The sequence below is a fragment of the Crocodylus porosus genome, unplaced genomic scaffold, assembly GCF_001723895.1.
Source record: "Crocodylus porosus isolate Cpor-Errol unplaced genomic scaffold, CroPor_comp1, whole genome shotgun sequence".
Lineage (NCBI taxonomy): Eukaryota > Metazoa > Chordata > Crocodylia > Crocodylidae > Crocodylus > Crocodylus porosus.
Window position 1 is genome coordinate 83,912,375 of NW_017728906.1, and position 22,227 is coordinate 83,934,601.

Here is a 22,227-nt window from a genome sequence, read left to right on the forward strand (position 1 = left end):
AACCACTTGGAGTTCCTGAACATTACAGTTTTCTCCATACCAAGAATACACAATCTTGTTGTTGTCTAGCCAAGTGATGCCAAAGGGATGAGTCACAAGTCATATAAGATGAAGCTCTTAACCAGCTGAACATGATAGTATTATTTTTCTGATGATATTATTGGAAACTTAAGGTTTAATTGTATTTGCTGCTGGAATTATCTTTGCTTTACAATTTCTCTGACTCCCATTTGATTTATGTGCTGCTCTTTTAATGGTGTGGACACACCAACATTTGGAGCCCTTTCTAAATGTTGTGTGTGAGGGAGCTGAGACTGATTAAAAGGTAATAGAACCCCTCCAACTTTAATGCTGTTTCATCCAGGATTGAAGTTGGAGGGGTTTTGTTACATTGGAAATGTTATGTGAAGAAGACCCATACAATTAGAAAGGAACAGCTACTTTTAATGCGGCTCCAAACGTACATGTGTTCATACCCTTAGTATCATTTATCCTTAATATAGCTTTTGGTAGCATTTAGGATGGCAGTCTTTCCTCTTCTCCTGGTCCTAAACTGTTGCCCTTTTTGTCTTTTTGGGTCTGTGTTTTAATTTCTACTTAAATCAGTTTTCTATGTACTTAATTGTTACTGATTGCTTAATCCTTGACTAGAACTGCAGTGGTTACTTTTTTTGTGGGGTTTTGGCAATCTGATTTCTTCAGGCCCCTGGAAATGGCTGCTTGTCAAAAGCTGACTTGGATTTCCTGCTCCAGAATTGAAACTTGCCTTCTGATCTTTTAAAATCTATTCTCCTTATTTGTCAGAATTGTATTTTTAAGAGCAAGTATATGATGTGCCTTTGCAAGCTAAACTATTTTTTCCTCTTACAGACTGAGACAGCTCTTGGCCTCAGTTCATATCAACAGAAAAGGTAAGATGTGCTTCCTAACACAAAATGTTTACTTTGAACAAATTCTCTTTTGGGGAAATTCTTTTGATTCTTTACACCAAAAATAATGTCTTGTTGTGCAAGTCAATGTTAAATCATTTGGATCAAATCCAAATTTTATAACATGCTAGGTAGTTATGGGGGCAGAGAAATTTAAATAGGTTACCTCCTATTTCTGGGCATCTTGCTTCACATGTTTAAAACTTATGAGAAAGTAAGGAACACTATTTTACTTGCATAAAAAAAATTAAGCTTTTTAGTGTAAATTAACTTCTCTGCTGTTAGACTCCTCTATATGTCACTCACAAAGGAAGAGCAGGACTATGTAACAATAGCTTATTAAGAATGGGAAAATTGACTATCACAGGGAAAATTTAGCTAACTAGATCATTTAGGCTGAGCAATAAGGTTGTGGAAGCTGAATTGCTTGGGACCTTTATAGATGTAGTCTAGGCCGTAGGCAACAAATCTGTGTAGGCAGCATTCTGCTTGTAGATGATATTCCATCAGTTTCCTAAGAGGGAGGTGTCTGTTCTTTTCTTTGGTATTGTTTTAAATGCCTGACGTTTTAAAAGTTGTTTTTCAGTCTACTTAAAGTTTGTAATCCATGAGTTGGGGCTTGTAACAATCCTTCAAAATACAGTAAGCACTAGCCAAAACAAAACTGTAAAAGCATAATGTATTAGTATTAACTAAGTATAGGAGTTTGTTTTTCAGACCTATTTACTAAATAAACCGAATAAGACTTATCCTGCTTGTCACTTTAGAGATCCACAGTCAACTGGCACTTGAATTCTACTGTTCACTCTTGCGAATTTGTTTTGTCTTTTGAAATTTTCTTTTTTTGAAAAGGGCCTTAAGTTCATCCAGTAACGTACTTACAAATGGCAAGATTTTGAAAAATTACTATGTTAAGCGCAACAATGTTCTGCCCTGTAAGCACAATTTTCAGCATGTCTGTTCTTGTAGTGTTGGCTGCACATGTGAGGACAAATAAAAGGTTTAAAATATGTAAAGAACGTTGTATTCAAAGTTAATCAGTGAAGCGGTTCCAAACTTTGGAAATAAAAGATGTGATGCACCAGTAGTCAGGTGCTGGTGGAGAAGCTGAGGCAGGGATGGCCAACCTGCAGCATGTGCACCCCAAGTGGACCAGACAGCCTGTGTACCACAAGTGGCAGACTGGGGAAGAAGAAGGAACCAGAAGGCAGAGCAACAGATTGGGCAGGAAAAAGGGGATGGAGTGGCACTAGGGAAGGCCTGAAGCTGTGCATTGTGGTACGCCTAACAAAAAGTTTGACTCTCACTAAATTAGGGAATTACTGTCAATGTATTGACCTGCCACTCCCCACTTCTGTTGAGTATCTATTTGAGTCGAGTGCGAGGGAAGCTCTTCTGATTTGTTTTCACACAGTTCTCTGGTCACTTTCCAGTTGTCTTCGTCTTAAGCTGTGAATTGATTGTCCAAAATGCACTCATAATCTTGGTTTAATATTAGTTAATATGAGTTAAATTAACTTCTCCCCGCTGTTAATTCTCAGCATCAATAATGTAGCAGAAAGCAAGCAGCTGTTGCATTTTGGTGTGGGTTGTGCTGATGCTGCCGAAACCATTGTCTACACTACAGAGTTATGCTGGCACAGCTGTGTCAGCAAGGGATGAGAAAAGATCACGCATTACAGTAAACAGCTCTGCAGGCACAATTTCTGTTGTTGGAGAAGCTGGTATAGTTCTGTTGGCAGAAGAGCTACCAGAGCTACAGTAGGAAGCCTGGCTATCTGAGTGCTGCTGCTGTAATTAAAGCAGCAATTGTTCCTTTATTGTAGATACAGTCTAAAGTAGGGATATCACAATTACCCAGGCCCTGGGGCTCATCAGGGGCCAGGTATGGAGTCACCTTGGGTAGATTAATGCAGCCATCACTTGCTCCCCTTCCCACCACTACTGCATGTCCCTGATAGGACTCTGTTCCTAAGAGTTCAGTGTTAGGGCCACTTGCCCAAGGGGTTGCATCTTTGACACCCGTGCTGCTAAGAAACACGGTGGGATCAGCAACTATGAACTGATTAACATGCATGATGATTGGCCAAATCCTGCAAACCTACTTCAGTGCCCTGTCATCAAATTGTCTGAATCAACACCAGACAAAGCCAGCATGTTTTGAAAAGCTTAAGCAGCTGCTGGACTGATCAGTTGCCTCACTGGAGTTCTGAATGATGTGCAACCATCTTTAATTAGGTGCGAACATGGAAGCTTATGCTGAGTGCAGTGTAGGCAGGAAAGAAATAGTAGGCATGCCTCAGTAGTATAACAAAGGCATAGTGACCCAGGCACCACCCTGAGATCCAGTCTTGGGGGTGGGAGGTGGGATGCAGGAAGAGAACAGTTAAAATAGCATTATAGATGCTGCCCAGTTGTACCTCTGCATGCTCAATTGGCTTTAATCAATGCCGTTAATGTAGAGATTAGTAGGATTCAGCAAATAACTTGTGGCAAGTTAGTCCTCTTTTGAAAATTTACTTTCAAAATGAGTTAGATAGGAATAGGTGAAAAGTGAGTTGTTTGTATTGATACCTTCCTCTGTAAACTTAAACAATATTCAGAAAAAACAGCAGCTTTTAGAAATGATTTTACTGACAGCAAAGATTCTTGCTTGGTGTTTCCTCTTTTGCATCTTAAAATCTATTTTAAGAACTACAACAGTCTACTTGTTCTTTTAAAAAGATATCAAGCCGTAAAACAGGAAGTATAGTTGAGTAAGTAATGCTGCTACCCACAATATTTTAGGACACAGATTCAGGTGGGTTTTTTAGTTTAAAAGCAAACTGTTTGCTTTGGTGCTCTCAAATTTAATTCATTCAACCAGTTAATGCCATTATCTGAAAGCTGAAAATTTAAAAGAATCATATTTAATATCTTATTTAATGTATTAATCTTTTTAAATGACATTTTTCTGTTCAGCGTCATCTTCATGAAAAAGATTTAAATACTAGGTTCTAGCATATTTTTATATTTAATATTCACAGAAGTATTTTGCTAAGATTTTTTTTCATGAGTCTGATCTTGTGAGGTCTGCATCCTCACTCCAACGGGCAAGTTGAGGCCACCAGATATCCAGAGCCCTACATCTAACTAGACATTTTAATGAAATTGCATGATGAGTATTTGTGAAACTGGTGAAGAGTTTCGGACGTGTTCCCCATCTCTTGCAAACCCACTTGTAAACAATGTGCAAGTTTATCAAGATAAATTAATAAAAAGCACTCTTATAAAGAAAAATGGATTTTCTTAGTTAATGCTATGTTACTGCTGGTACATAAATTCCAGATGCTTACTTCTGGATCCTTACTGAAGGAATAACTTTAGTTCATCTGTGATTTACCTCATCACAGAAATATCTGCCAGGCAGATGGCTTTTATCAGAGAATATCGCATTTTGTTCACAGAAAACCTGTTAAATCCTGATGTGGGGATTTCTTTACTCAGAGTAGGTGTCTGTTGTTATACCTCCCCCCTCCTCCCCCACAGGCAGTTTTTTCCTTAATTGTTAATTGTTCCCACAGCCTCTCCTTGTAGTACCTCTGGGCATTTATACATGCGCTCCAATACTTTCTGATTGTAACGCTGGAGCATTCTAAACATAATGCTCCAGCATGATGAAGCATCTCATGTATTCGGTGTCCCTTTATTTCAAAACGGTGGCAGGGGCGCTAGTTAAAGCACCCCTGCCACCATTTTGAAATGCAGGATGCTGAATACACAACACACTGCAGGCGTTTTAATTGGAGCAGCTCTCCAAAGCCGTTCTAATTAAAGCACCCCTCCACCCCACCCCGGAGCACACGTATAGAATCATAGAAGTAGGGTCAGAAGGGATCTTATAGATCTTCAAGTCTGACCCCCTCCAGGGCAGGAGAAAAAAACTGGGCTCAAATGATCCCAGCTAGGTAAGTATCAAGCCTCCTCTTAAAGACCTCCAGGGTAGGAGCCAGCACCACTTCCCTTGGAAGTTGGTTCCAGATCCTAGCCACCCTGACCGTGAAGTAGTTCTTACGGATGTCTAATCTAAATCTACTCTCCAACAACTTGTGGCCGTTATTCCTTGTTATGCCGGGGGGCGCTAGGGGAAACAAGGTCTCTCCCAAACCCTTCTGGTCCCCCCTAGTGAGTTTAAAGACTGTCACCAGGTCCCCCCTCAGCCTTCTCTCGTGAAGGCTGAACAGGTTCAGGTCCCGAAGTCTCTCATTGTAGGGGCTGCCCTGTAGTCCCTGGATCATGCAGGTCGCCCTCCTCTGGACCCTCTCAATGCTGTCCACATCCCTCCTGAAGTGGAGCGCAGAGAACTGGACACAGTACTCCAGCTATATAGGTGCCTTGCGAGCCTAATTTTTTCTTCGCTTACCCAGAGTGTAGTGTATTCTACCTCATCTTCATTTTTAGAATTACTTTTGATTTAAATTTCTCTTCCTATACAAAATGTATTTAATAGGTATTATTCAGCTTGCAATTTGTGTAGAAGTGCATTTTTAAAATTGTTCAAAACTTGTTGTACCAACAGTTTTTAGAACTCATTTTTTTCAGATCATTGTAAGTTTTTACAGTGACATCGGTTTTAGCAGGGGTTTTTGTGATCTGATCCTTTGAAATGGTTTTTAATAATTGGTTAATAACTTGAAAACCAAAATGCATGTAATGTAGTGCATTTCTAATGCACAAAACCCAACCGGTATTTTTAGTATTTACAGAGCAGTAAATATAGAAATAGTGACTGAACAGTTGTCAGTGAAAGAGCTATAGTTCAGTCTAGTTTACAGCCTGAAAAATTGGATGTCTCATATGTACTTATGGAAGTACAACTAATATGTACAATTATATTATTTTTACTCTTTTAAAAAAAATGTTTGAAAACAACACTTTACTCATTATGTATGGTTTTGTTTGTTTGTTTTTTTTATAATCTCTGTGTTGCTCAGTCCATGAAACTACACATCATTTAGCATTGTTCTACTACTTAAGGAAAAGTATCAGAAAAGGTTACACTTGGCTTAAATCTGTTGTTTTGGAAAATAATGGTTTTGTGCTGGTGTTTAGATTGATCTCTCGGTCAAAGGAAATACGTTCTGTGGAAAGTATATTTAATTTTGAGAAATTAAGAGCGTCAATCACTGGACACAATGCAACCACAGTCAAGCCTAGAATTTTTTACTGTTCGCAGTCATTAGGATCAGATCTTAAATACCCTTTGTAACTTTTCTGCTATGTTCTGCACCAACACTACAAAGAGGCCAGAAACTATAATAAGTGTAATGGCAGTGGCTTCATAAACTGTATGCCAGTGTGCCTCAAGCATCTAGTGTAGGGTACATAGTAAAAATAGTCCCTTGCAGCAGTCGCATGATTCCAATTTTAAGTTCTTTATGGTTTCTTTTTAACTTTGACATCTCCCTCTCAAATCTTTAGGAAACTGATTCAGCTTGATGTGAGGATTAGGTTGTTGGTGTCTGACGCTGTCTGTCAAATATGAGGGTTTTATATTTTAAACATGTTCACTTATCAGACTAACACAGTTTGGAGATACTGAAGAAGAAAGCAGTGCTTTTCCTTTTGTTTGTTTTTGGCTTTTTTAAAATTACCAGTCATTTTAAGAAACCTTGAAATTATAAATTTCTACATCATTTATATGGATTAGATCTTTGTTTCTGCAGGGCAAGCCATTGCCTTATGAAAGAATGTCTAAAAAATAAGTAGCCGCTAAACTACATTTCAAACGGATACAGGAAGTGGTTGGATGACTTTAAAGTTGGTTATTTATGATGAACCCTGAGGGAGACCTGTTTTGAGTTATTTGCAGCTGAAGCCCAGGTGACCATCTGATCTGAGACAAGTCTAGTGATGAGTGCTGTGAATCCATTATCAGCCATCTGCTGACTATATAGTAAATTTTGTATCCAAACATACTGGCCCAGGTTATGTCGTAGGCAGGGCATGTATTAGTTCACATCTACTCTGTTTCTGTATGGTTCTTCATCTTCCCTTTAAAGAGGCGTGTTGACTTGATGCAGAGAGTATTCTTCAGCTTTTAACAATCTGTTTTGGAGGACTAGTTTTACAGGATGTTGTAGGCTGAGTTGTGCCATAGATGTCTTTCCACTTTTCCAGTAGAGAGGAGTACTACCTGATGGTTTTTGGTTCCCTTTGCTTTACAATGAGTCTAGTGATGGGATAATTTTGTTTTGTTTTGCTAAAATGAATCTTTGTTTAGTGGATGAATAAAAATTACTAGATGCTTATCTACAGTTTAACCTGTGACTAGCACTACGGTATTCCTTCTCAGTGCTTTAAATACTGGTATTTTTTCTCCACATAAAAATTGTTCTTTGAAGTATCACACAGTCCTTAAAACTTGTTGATTTTTAAAATGATCTGAGTTAGACTAGTTTGAATTAATACCTGTTAAGGTTGCATGGTAAGAATCTGTGCCTCAATTTGTTTTTACGTCACAGCCATCTATTTCACTTCTCATACTTTGGGTACCTTGTTTTCCATGTGAATTCACTTGTTCTACACCTATATCGGCTGGGTTATGGGTTTTGATGTGAGCAAGCCAGAGACTTACGTTTGTTAAATGAAAGCTTAGAAATGCTCTTAAAACAATTTGAGACTAAGAACTTAAGTTTTCATTTTGACTAACTTCCTTGATCCAAATAATTTTTCCTTGTTTTGAGTATTCATGGCAGATGAGCACTGCTGCTTGACAATCTTGCCTGTGATAGCGTTAGTTTATTGCTATAAGTGAGTTGTTTCTGCATCCTTCAATTTCTTATGAACATACTACTGTAGATGTTCAGCTGACCAAAAAGATCTGACCATATATGTTAACGTTACTGAGTAGCTTCTGTCACACCAGTTGGCCAACATCACTCTTGAGAAGTTGTTAGGACCATATTTATTTTGCTAAAGCGCAGGTTAAGAATTGTGAAATAACATCTATCAGGACCTTTTGTCAACTTCTCAATAAAACAAATTACTTCCTTGCATCCTTTTTTCAAATAGAACACCTGATTCATTTGTCCAGTCATTGTGTTACAGATTTGGCCACTGAAACTTGTATAGGTTGGTAATGGATCTGTTTTGCCCTTCACTGTATAGATATTGATATTGCCTGTAGTTTGGATATGCAGAAAATACATTTGAAAACATGCTTTGTAAAAATGTTTTCCATCAAACATAGCGATGCTGCTTTCCATTTAAGATTATGCCTTTGTGTAGTATCGGCCTCTTGAAGGCTCGGATCGAAAACATTTACTCTTTAATCTCATGCCCATGTATAATCTGAAACATTGATTATTCGTATGTAATTAATGTAGATAGGTTTAAGGTGACACAGTGTCACAACAGCAGCTAGCCTTCAACAGTCATCAGAGAAAATGATATGACAAGTTTGCTGGGATACAACTTAAGTTAACATTTATCTCGCTTCCTGTGCTATGATGAGAACCCAGTAGCTTTCTGTAGTCCCCCTCCTGATCGTTAGCTTGATGATCCTGCTGAAATCATTTGTCTTTAGACCTTCCCTGTTTCACTGCATTTGCAGCTGAAGCTTAAGCTAAGGCTGTGGGCCCATGAATGGAGAGGCAAATCTCAAGGCATAAACCTGGATTTACAAACCTGAGTCAAATAGCACTGTGGCTACTGTCTACAAATGAGCAGGCTGTGCATGTGAAACCATGAGAAACAAGTAGGTTATGCATTGAAAGGTAAGCACAACAATTTAGCAGCCATTCAGCCAAGGGTAAATTTGGCATTATTTGGATTGGGTTAAATCCAGTTATGTTGAGTTTTTTAACTTGGGTAAGCTTGATTTGTCATAAGCATTGACTCATTTGTCTGTGGCTGTTGAATGCAAATTTAAACTTAGCTTATCTGTACATACTTAACAGAGGTTTTATATTTGAACTTTACATTTACATTTAACACGTGATAAATCATGTTGTTTAATTTAATTAACATAATATAGAATTTGAGCTGAGATAAAGGAGTTGTACCTTAGTTTGGGCTAAACTGGTCCAGTTGTAAATTGATCGTAAGATCTGAGAATGTGACAAGTTACTCTGAGGTAAGTAAAGGCATGAATTTATAGCTAGTCAGCTGCTGTACAGTAACTACTCATGCATTCTCATCCTGCAGTAAGTGTAAGGAGGGTGTAACCCACCTTGTAAGGAATTAGGAATCTCACATTTGTTGGGAGGCAAGTGTGCACATGGGCGGTGACCATAGATTAGCTGACTTCTTGTAGGTTCACACCCTATTTTACCTTGAGGCAATTTTTTATGTGCACATGGTTATGCTTAGTTGGTGTGTATGTAGAAAAGCATTGCCAGTTGTAATTCAGTAAGTATGGGAGAGTTCTCATATGAGAGATGCATGCATACAAGCATATCATGTATATATGAAACACTCTCCCATGTAGACATACCTTATCCTACACACACACAGCCCTTCTTCTAAAGTGACAAGTTAATTCAGACAAGACTCTTCCCTGGACAAGTGACTACATAAGTTTATATTGGTTTAAATTCACACCTTAGGTTATGCTGAAAAACTGTCTTGTTGTAAATGGCCTTAAAATTTTAGACCAATAACACATTAAAAAATAAACATTTTTATTTTATGTAGTGCAGATAGATATCACTGCATTCGTTTTGATTCACAACCATAATATCTCATGCCATTTTTTACGCTTAGATGTGGAGCACAATTATGCAGACTATTAAGTAAGGACAGTAATGGTGGTTTGGTCAGTGCCCGCATAAAGGACCTGCTTGTGATTTAGAGATCGCTGGAAGCCAGCCTTTTTAGCAGGCATGTTACGAATTAGCCTGATACCTTCCCTGAGTGCCACTCTTCTTCCCTATTGGCTGCTTTGCTTTCTGTTCTCTTTCTTTTGCCCCCCACCCAACCTGCTGCGCTGCTTTTTGCTCCTCGCCCTGTGCACCATGCCTGATTTGCTACTCTTTTTTTCTGCTTCCTTCCTATCTGCCTCTGCTGCCTGTCCCCTTCCTAGGCTGCTGCATACCATACAGAAGCATATGTGCTGCAAGCTGGCCATCCCTGAAATAAAAGATGGTCTTGCTTTAATACAAGTGCATGGACATCTGAATTAATTCTGTTCATGGATATTTTGTGTTTACTCCATAAGTCAGAATGGGAAACCTGGGTAGAACCACCTATCTCTTCAGCAACTGAATTAAAATGAAAAGGCTAGGAAGTAAGTTTGTCACCTTGTAAATAAAACCAGTGGTAAAGAGGAGGAACCTTGTCAGCTTTTTTTTATAACGTTAAACAATCCAACGTTATTTAGCAAAGCCATACAACCCTGCATTTAATTTTAAAAAATAGTTAAATTAGCTGGTATTTTAGAGCTAAAAATAAGTTATGGGATTTATTGGCTAAGCTGTTTTCTCAACTTGACACATCCAAAGAAACGCTAGCTTTTGAATGCCATATTTAATTGATTCCAGAATTTCAGGGACTGTTCAAGGCATGAATTTTGGTAAAAGCTTAAAAAACAGAAGATGGTAATAGGGGGGTCACCAAGTCCTTTATTTTTGGTTAGCAGACTTACCATGTTTTAGCCAGGTTAATAACTGCCTATAGAACAAAGAGCTTTTTGGCAATTAAAACATTCTAGTATAAAAAACTCCTTGTTTCATCTCTGCCCATTGTCCCTTTAGATTTCTAAAATATTGACAGTTTTAATAATTTACTTGCCAGACAAAGAATGGAGGAAATGAAGAATGCAGCCCTGGTACAAGAGAAAGGAAGACAAATGAAGCCCCTGCTGTGAGAGAGAGGCTGGGCCATAGAGGGTCTATAAAATGGAGCAGGGTGGGAGAATGGCTTCTAATGAGGTATGGAGGGAGGAATGGAGACCCTGGTACACGTGGTGCTCTAGGCCTGCAGAAGCAATGAAGTGTGCAGTAGAATAGTTTTTAAAAGATACAAGCTGTTGGAGCCTCACGTATGAGGAGTGTTCATGCATGTCAATGACGTCGCTAACCTAAAATTGTTGTTGTGAGCAATATATTTAACTGTTGACAGGAAGGCAAAAACTTTTATCAAATGTGACTTTAGAGAAGAGAATAACTTGTTTTGCATGAACTAACGGTAGCTGTCCATTAAAATTAGAATTAAGACTGATGCATGTACATGTTGGCAAAAAACTGTATATGTATTAGTTGCCATCAATTAAGTGTCATTTTTTTAAGGACTGTGCTAAAACAAGTTATGACTAAGGGTGGTGTTAGGAAGGTGTTGCCCATAGTGCTGTTCTATGGAACATATGAAAATAATATGTTGCACTTATTTAAAAAAAAACTGAGAGTCTAGTAGTGTTAAATTTAAATCTCCCGAAGAAATCCTTACTTACACTACTCTTGTAGCGACAGTTATTTAGAGGATTTTTTGTCCAGTTATAATGAAGAGCAGCACAACCATCGAAAAGGCATTGATGTGAATGCTCAGTGGGAAGGAATTACATTTTAAAATATGTAGTATTCTAACTTTGGGGAATGTATTGTAAAGACTTACCTGTTATATGTGTAGAGAGATCCATGCTCTCCATTGCCAGTGTTTGGGCAGGTTTAGAAATGCAACTTATTAAGATTATCAGAACGATGAGGTCCCTTCTATATGAATATTATTTAAAAATATTTGCCTACAAAATACTTAGCCATTTGAAATATTGTAAATGGGATGAAAGAAGACATCAGTTTGCCAACAGAAGAGGTGCTTTTTCTGGTATAATAAAACAGGTAAAAGCTTTTGTGATAAACATAGCTGTAATATATCGTTCTCATAGTAATATATAGTGTTTAACTAGTTAAGGCCTAAACTATAACTTATTAGTATCTATAGTTATGTTGTAGGAGACTGAGTTGAATAAAGATGCACAACTTCAGGCATAAAAGTAGATTTTCAGATTCTCCCCTTCTTTCTTCTACCTCCCCCTTTCCACAAGATGAGCAATGCTCAAGAACACCTATTTAGCTTAAGAACTTTCTTCTCTTGGCTTTAAGAGCCAATTTTGTAGTCTTAGGAAATAAATCAAAACCACTCTTTTTTTTTTTTCCCTTCAAACAGCTTGTTTCACTTTGTGCATCATGCACCTGTGTTTTGATACAAATTTAAAGCTTGTCGTATGAAGCCCATGAGCAGTGTAGAAACACTAGATTCAGCTGGAAGCTATTAAAATAGCTTTTTTGTTTTGTTTTTATTTTGTTTTGAAAGGAAGATAAGGGAGGAGAGGGTTATCTTGGCCAGATACCACATCCGCAGAATCTGTCTTAATAGTGCTGTAAGGAGGAAGAACTATTAACAGACTTAAGGCTTTCTTTGCTTAACAGTGGTAGTTGTATAGTTTGCCAAAAACAAACAAACCCACCCTAAAAGCCCCCAAAAAACAAGTTGGTGACTTGCATACATATTTAAAATGTAGTTATGCGCTGAAATAAGACAGATGCTGTCACGTTATATGGGATCAGGATATTGATTCAGAATTTGTATATTATTTGTAAATTTATACGAATTATATATTACCCTCCAAAAATTCTTGCTGCCTGCATAATTCCTGGGACATCATGGCTTCAGCATCACCCTTAACAATACATTCAAGTTATATATGAATATTGTGAAACTGTACCTCACAGTTTGTACAGAAAGGAAAGGGGGAGAGGAAATGGCATGTGGAGGCTACTGATAATTTTTTTTGAGTGTCAAAGAGGGTGGTATATTCCAAAAAATGCTTTTTAATTAAAATCTGGGGATTTTTAGTGGTAGCCTATCTTTCCATATAAAATATTCAACTTCCTTTTCTGCCACTCTGGTCAGGTTCCTCCCTCAACGATCAGCGGTTCTCAAGCTTTTTAGGCTTGCAGCTTTCCTTGGAAAATGACAGCTCTTAGCTTTCACTCATTTTTCTGTAGTAAAAAAACAACAGAGCAGTTCTTTTGTTGCAGAGAACTCAAGGAAGACTGCATCAGGTCGGAATGCTTTTGACACAATGGATTCCTATTTAAAATTTCTAGGTAATCTTTTGTAAATCATGTGTAGGCGCTCACACACTTAACCGTGCTAATGTTGCTTGGCCACCCAGGTTGATAGTAACTAGAACTGGACTTTTGCAACAAATTAAGGCTTCTGGTCCACTACGTTAGGACCCTTTCTCTCTCCTCCTATTAACACTTGCTAATCCCTTCCTACTTCACCCAGTTTACCAATCCATATTTTATGGTATACTCTTCAAGCTATTTTTGCTTTGCATCTTTATGTATGTGTAGTTCTTTCTGCTGGGAGTAGTTTTTCTCCTTTTCTCCTGTACCACATAATGACTTTCTCCTTAGCATTCTTCCTGCACAGCCCTTCCAGTAATAACACTTAAACTTGTAGAGCCACTTGATAATATTGTCTGAACTACACTTGAAATTCCTTATGGCAGGGATTATATAACTTTTGTATAATGCATGAGAACATTGTTGGCACACTACAAATATAATTAGAAACTATTTCCCTTTCAGTTTTCTTTAGCTGAATCAAATCCAGTGATTGGAAAAATCACTGCTGGTTTGTATGATGAAAATACCATTAGTTCTGTCCATTTGAGTTTTTTTTTTCTTTTTTTTTTACAATAAATGGAGTTAAAAATTCTCAGTATTCCTTGTAAGCAAAAGCCCTAATGTTGCAGCAATCCAAGATCTTAAAAACTGATAACAGTCTAGCCAGCTGATTACTTTTAATGCTTTTAGTAAACTAGTTGCATTCTTTTTGCTTGCAGTGTGGCACTAAGTAAATGCTAACACTTGCATATTGTTTATAACTAGATTGTTCCCTTGTGTACTCATTTCCAAAGGACACAAATGATAAATGCAGATTTTCTTTTTACTGCTTATACCTGGAATCAATAGAGAGGAAAGCACATTGCCATATTTGTGAACGTATTGTCACTTAGGTAGTTGCATTCTAGAAGAAAGTACATAAATTCAGTACTTTAAATCTGTTGTTTCATTAGCTGCTGCCAGGTGAATCAGACAAATAAATGTTGAGTTTCTGTTGTTTGTCCTGTCAGAACACGATGGAATAAAAACTACTTTAAAATCAGTTTTCATTGATCTCTTAACATTTTTAATCAGATTTTCTTTTTACTAGTTTGTTGTTTTCCTATTTTCAAGTCAATTCCTGAAGTGGATATTTGGACTTGTTTCTGTATTTTCCCAATAGTTACTTGAAAAAATGTCCTAAAATTTGACATTGTACAAAGAAGCTTCACTTTTTCAAGTCTTCATCTGTACTGAAAGATTCATACAGGTCCTTTTTAATATCCGTATTCCAAAAATACTGCACTGAAAGCAAATTAGTTGCTAGCTGAACACAACCACAGCACCTTTCAATGTGTGCTGCATATCCACAAGTCAGAAAACTGAAATGGTTTTACTAGGCCGTTCCCTTCTCTTGGTAGGGTCTGTGACATGAACAGTCAATAGAACTTCAAGAGCAGTCTCAGTCTCAGGTAACTAGTATGAGTTTGAGAAGCCATTTTTTACGTTCCTGTTTTTAAGAAATTTCTGTCAAGACTTTTAATTTTCAAGGCTGTTTAATATTGTTTTGCCTACAATACAAATGAGGTCCTAACATTTAAAAAAAAAATTAGATTCAATCCAAAATTTTTATGTAAACTTTAATTTCTCACAATAGCACAGCTTTTCCAATGTTTGAATCTTTACATCGAGATAACTATTTTAAATTTGACTTGAATCTCTTTACTTTGCACCCAGACTGGATTATACTTTGAGAAGCTTCTTGTGTGTGACATTGCCACCTCACAAGGGGTTGTGGGGTGGTGTTGGTCTGGGTCAATCTCTTTAACAGCATTGGCTATCATTATGATCATTTAAACAGGTACATTTTTTCGGATAAATATCTTTGAGCATGATAGCAATATTATTAAAATATAGAGACAGAATATTTTTGTTTCTCATGTTAGCATATTGAGTTTTTCAAAAACAGGCCTGTATGGTTGAAACTAGTTTTTTCAATAATAGATGAAACACGCGTCTGGTGGTTCTATTTAAGAATTCACTGTTACTGTTGGCAGAAGTAGGGGTGTGGTATTCCCCAGCCAGAGAAGGGGAACTATGCATTGGTCTGTATAGTCCAGCTCATTTTCTTAACCCAGAAACCAGGCTCCTAAACCAGTGGTTCTCAATGTTTTTGGACTCAAGAATCCCTCAAGTAGACTCAAGACACCCCTTGAAAAATGGCAACTCTTAGTTTTCACTCTTTTTGCCTACAGAAAAATACTAGAGTTGTTTTTCTTTTGTGAAGAACTCAGACCACAACAGGTCAGAATATTTTTGATGCTATGAATTCCTCCTTGACATATCTGGGTTTTATTTTATGAATCTTTTTTGTACACCTAAGAGTGCTAATAACATTGTGTGGCTCTCTACAACACCCTTGAAAGGCTTTCAGTGCACCCAGGCTGAGAATCACTGTTTTAGTCAAAGCATCCCAAAAGAATTTCACTGTTCCCATGGTCTTGTCTTACTTTGTATCTCCAATATATCACTGCCCTCCTCCCAGCTGCTCCTGGCTCCCTTCAGGAGTATCTTGTGTTTCACTGACTCACAGTTTCCATTGTTTATTCCCCTGCCAATGAGAGAGGAAGTTTTATATGCAATTTCCTGTAAACATGACAGGAAAATAAGTTTAACACCTGCTACTGCAACCATCAGTCTCAGAAGGTCCAAAGACTGTCCTAGTCACATTCCAGTTTTGAATTCCTTCCACCTAGTAGATTCCCCTGGCATGTTCATTTGGATAAGGTTTTTAATGCTTGTTTTTAAATGTATTTCTTGTGCTGTTATTGGGTAACAGTTAACTATATTTCAGAAACTGTACTTAATAACTTATACACGCTTCCAGGGATTTGGTCAAAGCAGTGCATAAATATAAATTAACCATTGTGACCCACTGTGACTTGATAACAGTACCACCAAATGTACCACACTGATGAAGTTTCAGGGAAGTTGCCTGTATCTGGCGGTGCACACAAAAGTATCTCAGTTGCTTTTACCAACTTGACCACTTCCAAATTCTTTACTTCTTTAGGAAATATCCTCCTAAAATGGACATTTACAAAGATCTTTTAAGTGTAGATGTGCAAGGCCTTTTTCTAGATGTTTAATGTGATTCAGCTTCCCAACTATGTAGTAGGTAGTTAACATTGGCCCAACCTCTCATGCAGAGATTAAGGCACACTTGCATATCCTGTACAGACCTTGCAATAAATTTCATTCTACATAATGTTTCCCTGTAGATTGGATCCATGTGCCACTGCCTGGTATAAGGTGGTCTACTATAAATTCCATTACAAAAAAAAAAGTGTTGCTTTTTTTTTCTCATTTTCTAATTCCCTGAACCATCTCAAGATGTCCTCATTGTATAGTCTACTCGCTGATTCCTCTCTTGCATTCTGATATGAAGGGGGGATATGGTCAGTATAGTGCCTGCAAAGAAATTGATTTTCTCAGCAGATCTATTTCCTGCGTATACTCTGAGTCATATCTATCTGCTTCAATGACCACTTTCTGTCTTTTTCCTGCAAGTACTAGAGAGTTGAAGCTGAAGAAGAACCATCTGATTTTTTTCCCCCCTTGTTGGTTAACAGGTCCGATGTCACAGGCTTCAGTTGTAGAAGCTACACCAGTGGTATTCACACTTTTTGGCTGATTGGGGTTGAAGGCAGCCTGCCTCCTATTCACCCATTCAGTGGAAAGGGGCTTGGGCCAGCCCCAGCTTGGCTCTGTGAGGGATAGGGGCCATGATCTGGCCCTGATCAAGCCCTGCGGGACAAAGAGGGCATGGCCTGGTCCCAGCCTACCCAGGCAGAGGGAAGGAGGCATGGCCCAGCCCTGTGGGAGGAAGGGGGTGTGGCCTAGCTCCAACCAGGCTGGCTAGAGGGAAAAGGGCATGGCCCAGCCCTGCAGGGGAAAGAGGAAATGAAAAGCATTTGGCCCAGCCCTGCGGGGAGATGGGGAGGGAGAAGGAGTGTGGTCCAGTCTGCAAGGGAGGGGTAGTGTTGCCTGGCACCACGGGGAGGATGTGGCCTGGTAGCAAAGGTGTGCAACCTTCTTCTGATATGGCTGTGGGGTGGGGGGGAGAGTCTTGCCCCAGCTCCATCCTAACCTGCAGAGCTTAGAATTTTGGCAGCAGGAGGGGAAGGGGGGCAGCAGTACTTCCACTGCTCCCCGCCACCAAATTTCCCAACCTGTAAGGAGCCCTGTGGGCTAGGTTCCAAGGATCTACAGGCTGCAATAGACTGGAAGGCCAGAGGTTGAGCACCCCTGATCTATATGAATTTTTACTTAAAAGATCTCAATCTGCTTGTAGGGCAGCGCCAGGCCATACACCTCCCTGTTCCCCTGAAGAGAAAATAAAAACTTGTTGAGCTGGCTTGCTCTTCAAGATACTGTGAGAACGAAGTATGGAACTTCGGTGTCATTTTTAGTTGCCTCTTGGGGAAGATAGCGTGTCTGAAATCCATAAACCCTACTATTGTGCTGTCAGTCCTCGACATGGTTTTTCCATGTAGGCAGAGGACTAAAGTCTAGGAATGTCGCAGTTTGAAAAAGCCATGGAGGCCAGGTGGAGGGTCACAGATTAAATGGTTTTATGTACTTAACAGAAAAGTTAACTGTTGAGGGGAATGCTGGGATCTTGCAAGAACCCTCAAAATCAGGGGTGTCAAACTCTGCCAGCCTGGGTGTGGACTATAGGGTTCCTTATTAGCTGCATCTGGACTTGGTGACAGCAGGGCCAGAGACAGTCAGCAGCACAACTGGTGGGCTGAGCAGCACAGTCAGCACAGTCCTCGCTTCCTGTGCTGCCAGTTGCTGTGGTAGAGTTATCATACATGCAAGTTTTCCTGGACATGTCCTCCTTTTGGGTCCTCCAATTTCTGTTTGAGTAGCTTTTTAAAACATAAACAAATGTCCATGATTTTGGTCTGCTCAGCATTAAAGTTTTTCCAGGTACTTCCCAACTTGCTCATGCAAGGAGCTGCTGGGGGAGAGGAAGGAGGAGGGTTATTGGAGGCAAGTGGCACCACATGCATGTGTGCATGCACATGACTGGCATGCAGTCAGGCAGGGTGCTGGGAGCAGCCCCAGCTGGATACAGGTAAGTCTATGGGGGAGCAGGGGTTGGAGGGCCAGGGCTTGGTGGAGACTATCTGAGGGGCTGTGGAAGGATGGGGCACGTGAGTCTATCGGAAGGCAGGGCGGAGGCAGAGGTGTGTGGAGGAGATGGGGGGATGAGTGCCTCCCGGCACTGGGGGAAGCTATCCAGGCACTGGGGCTGCAGCAGGGCAGGGTGATGGGGCGGGGAGGTGCCTGCCCCTCCATCAGGGGAAGGGGGTGGGAGGGAGTCCTTCAGGGGAGCAGGGAGATGTGTCCTTGCTCGTATGGGCACAACAGTCAGAAGATGCTGCAAGCCTGGGGGGAGCAGGAGGCTGTGGGTCAAGAGTGAGGGAGACTAGTAGGGCTGGAGGAGGGGGGGCTGTGGCTTTGGAGTGTGGAGCACCCCAGGGGTGGCAGGGGAGTGTGGATTGGGAGTGCAGTGTATTGGCACTGCCAGGGGTCTGTGGGTGGGGAATCAGAACCAGCAGGGATGGGGGGGGCTACAAGTTGGGAGTGGGGGCACCAGCATGACCCATGGTTGGTGGGGTATTGTGCATTCGGGGTTAGGGGCACTGGAACAGCCCTGTGGGTTGAGAATGAGGAGCAGCAGGAGGGCTTGGGGGTTCTGGCTTGAGAGTGAGGAGCAACAGCATAGGCAGGGTCAAAGCACCGGTATATCACTGCCCCCCCCCCCCCGCAAATCATATCCCGACCCCCCAACAGGTGTCCTTTTTTGGAAACTGGAAATATGGTAACCCTAGTTGTGCCCAGTGGGGACCTATAGCCTTGGATTCTGTGGCAGGCTCTAGTGCTGTTAGCCTCACCCCTAAATTCCCTGCCCTTCCAGGAATCCCATGGTTCATATTTTGACACCTTTGCTCTGAAGAAATACCTGAGCTCTGCTGTGCAGCAGCTTAAATTATACATATTAACATACTTTCTTTGCCCAATGGCTTTACTAATAGCTTTTAATCCAGTGACTAAGATCAGCATGTGGTCACATTTTCTTTGAAAGGAAAATGTTTAAGATGTGTGCACGTGCTCTCCCACACCTATATAATTTCTTAATTACCTTAGATTTAAAGTAATTCCTTCAGTCATGAACCTCCCTCTGGGTGAACTTCACCATAAACCTGATGTCATTGTAATTAAAATATGCTACCTCTAGTAGAAAAACATTGATATCTATTTTTGGGGTGTGGAGGGAATGGGCAAAGATGTACAAGATCTACATATTTCATTTAACAGAAATTAGAGATGGGGGCACCAGTTTTGATCTTGTAGTATATTCCTTTCACCAGGACAGAAGTTGGTCCCTGTGGTGCATTTGTCTGTGCTCTGTTCAGTCTGGTTCTAAATATTATGTATGAAATGTCACTTAGTTTCTGTGGCACTGTCATACACTTTACTAATAAGTATCTTCCTGTTACTGCCTTAATGTCATTGTTTTTGTTAGATCCAGAAATAATGCATTGATTTAACCTTCCAAATACTAGTTGATAGTCATATATCTGTTTTCACTTACTCTAATTTAATAATTGTATTGATATTTCTTTTCTCATAAATTTGTCTCGAGGGCCATAGTCACTTATCACTCCTGTGTGATTTCTCTTCAGGAGAGATTTCTGGCTCTGATGTGTTCAGAACTATGGAGTATTTAAGACAGTGGTTCTTAACTGGGATGCTGCAAGAACTGCCAAGGGTGACACCACAGGTTGAAATTGCCTCACAGCCGTAGTTTTTAGGAAGCATGCAGAGCCCAGCTGAACAGAAACTGCAGCAGTGTCTGTTACATTATACAAGCGGACACACCGCTACTGCTTTAGCTGCTACTTGCTTCTCAGTGTACACCAGATCTGAAACCTAAAGCAGAAGCAGTGTGCTTGCCTGTATAATGAAATGCAGTCAACCTCTGGTGCACCAGCCTCTTCTCATTTGGGCTTCACATGCCTCCTAACAACGTGGCATGTGGGGCAGTTTCACCCTGTAGCAGCAACAGCCTGGAGATAGATGCTGCCGCTACCAGGTAGAACTGCACCGCACTCTCCATTTTTAGGAGGTATGCTAGAGCCAAAACGGGAAGACCTGCTGCAGAAACAATGTGAGAGCCTACAATAATGTATTGCGGGGAGCGCGCCTTCTGCTTTAGCCGCTCGTCAGTTCTGCTCTAGCGTGTCTCCTGTGTGCCTCCTGAAAACAAATGCCTGTGGGACAGTTCCATTTGCCCCTTGTGTGTCTGTTTCCAGGAGACACCATGCAAGGTTGGATCAGGAAGGGCTGAAGCATGAGCACACACTTGCCATAGCTGCTTCCACACCAGCCCTGCAGGAGACATGCAGCACAGATTTACTTGGCTGCAGTGGCAGTAGCAGTTGGGTGAGTATGGTATAAGTATAAGGATCAAATGACTAATTAACAATGCAGTTATGTTTTATATTATGAAGTTCATAATATTTTATTAGTTTTTAAAATGGGGTGCTGGAAAATTTTGAAAAGTTGTGTTTTAAGAAATTGCCGTAAGTCTTTAAAAGGTTGGGAACCACTGACTTAGTCTCATCTAACTGGTACTAAGAGGGGCTTGAACTTTCTGATTTACAATAAGATCTCTCTATGTCTTATTATGTGATCAAGGCAGTGAATTTGGAGTTGGGTAGCTTGGATTTTGTTGTTTGCTCTACTGCTGTCTTGTAAAACCACTTAATTTCTGTGTTTCAGGTCAGGTTTTACATATGGATTGTTTTATTTTTATACCAGCAAAGCTTCTCCTGTCCCTTCAGTACCCCCCAACCCCCTGCTTACCTGCCCATCAGCAATATAAACTACACTGGGAGATTTGTGTTATCGTTGGTATAAGCTCATAATGTTTGAAGAGCATATCTGTGTTGATTGCATAATGGTCATAGATAGTATCTGTCTGAATGACTTTCTGAATTTAAATCAACAGAAGTTGAACTTTTTTGAAATACAGCTTCATTTCTCATCCATATATTTAACTTCTCTAAATGCCCCTATATTTTGATGTTCATATTAGTAATTGCAATCTCTCTTAATTAGTGTATTCTGCAAGTACGTTTGTCACATCTTCAGATCATTCATGTAGTTTAATCTATTTTTTATTAGTAATCGAGGTAACTAGCCATTTAAATTTTCTCTGTCCCTCAGCCTGTTTTCAGTGCAGGTTATGTTGCTTATATCTAAGAAACCTGATAACTTTTCAAAAGAAATATGGCCTTAAAGCATATAGCACAGAGATTCATAGAATGTAAGGCCGAAAGGGACCTTGGAAGATCATCAGGTCCAGGCCCTTGCACCATGCAGGAAAGATAACTCAGGGTCAGGTGACCCCAGCAAGGTGACTGTTTAGTCTGCTCTTGAAGATTTCCAGGGCAGGTGATTGCACCACCTCTGGAGGGAGCTTATTCCACAGTCTGGACACCCTGACTGTGAAGAAGTTTTTCCTAAAGTTGAGCCTGAATCAGTCTTCCAGAAGTTTGTGGCCATTACTTGTAGTTTTCCCCTCAGGTGCCCTGGTGAACAGTTGCTCTCCAGCCCTTGATGTACTCCCCTAGTGTAGCATTAAGCTGCTACCGGGTCCCCTCTCAGCCTTCTTTTCTTCAGGCTGAAGAGTCCCAGATGCCTCAGCTTTTCCTCGTGTAGCTTGCCATGTAAGACTCTGATCATACAGGTGGCTCTTCATTGGACTGTCTCAAGCTTGTCCATGTCCTTGTTAAAGTGTTGTGCCCAGAACTGGATGCAGTACTCCAGCTGCGCTCTCACCAGTGCGGAGTAGAGCAGAAGAATCACCTTCTTGGTTTTTCTGGAGATGCATCGATTGATGCACACCAGAGTAGTATTTGCCCTACTGGCTACAGCATCTCACTGCTAGCTCATATTCATGCTGTGGTTCATTATTACCCCCAAGTCCCTTTCATTTGTGGTGCTAGTCAGTTTGGTGACACCAAGCCTGTAGGTGTGGTGGGGGTTGCTTGTCCCAAGGTGGAGCACTTTAAATTTCTCGATATTGAACTTCATCAGATTCTAATCCGCCCAACTTGCTAGCCTGT

At 40.2% G+C, this 22,227-nt stretch overlaps 1 protein-coding gene across 1 annotated transcript in view; it reads left to right on the plus strand.

Moving 5' to 3' along the window:
- The window catches only part of TMEM131 (transmembrane protein 131), a gene marked incomplete at its 5' end in the record, with an annotated part of 160,745 nt that overhangs the window by 44,943 nt on the left and 93,575 nt on the right, over positions 1 to 22,227 (plus strand). Inside the window, one exon of the mRNA XM_019528474.1 lies at positions 871 to 911. Coding sequence (XP_019384019.1) covers positions 871 to 911 — 41 coding nt within the window. The remainder of the gene's footprint in view (positions 1 to 870; positions 912 to 22,227) is intronic.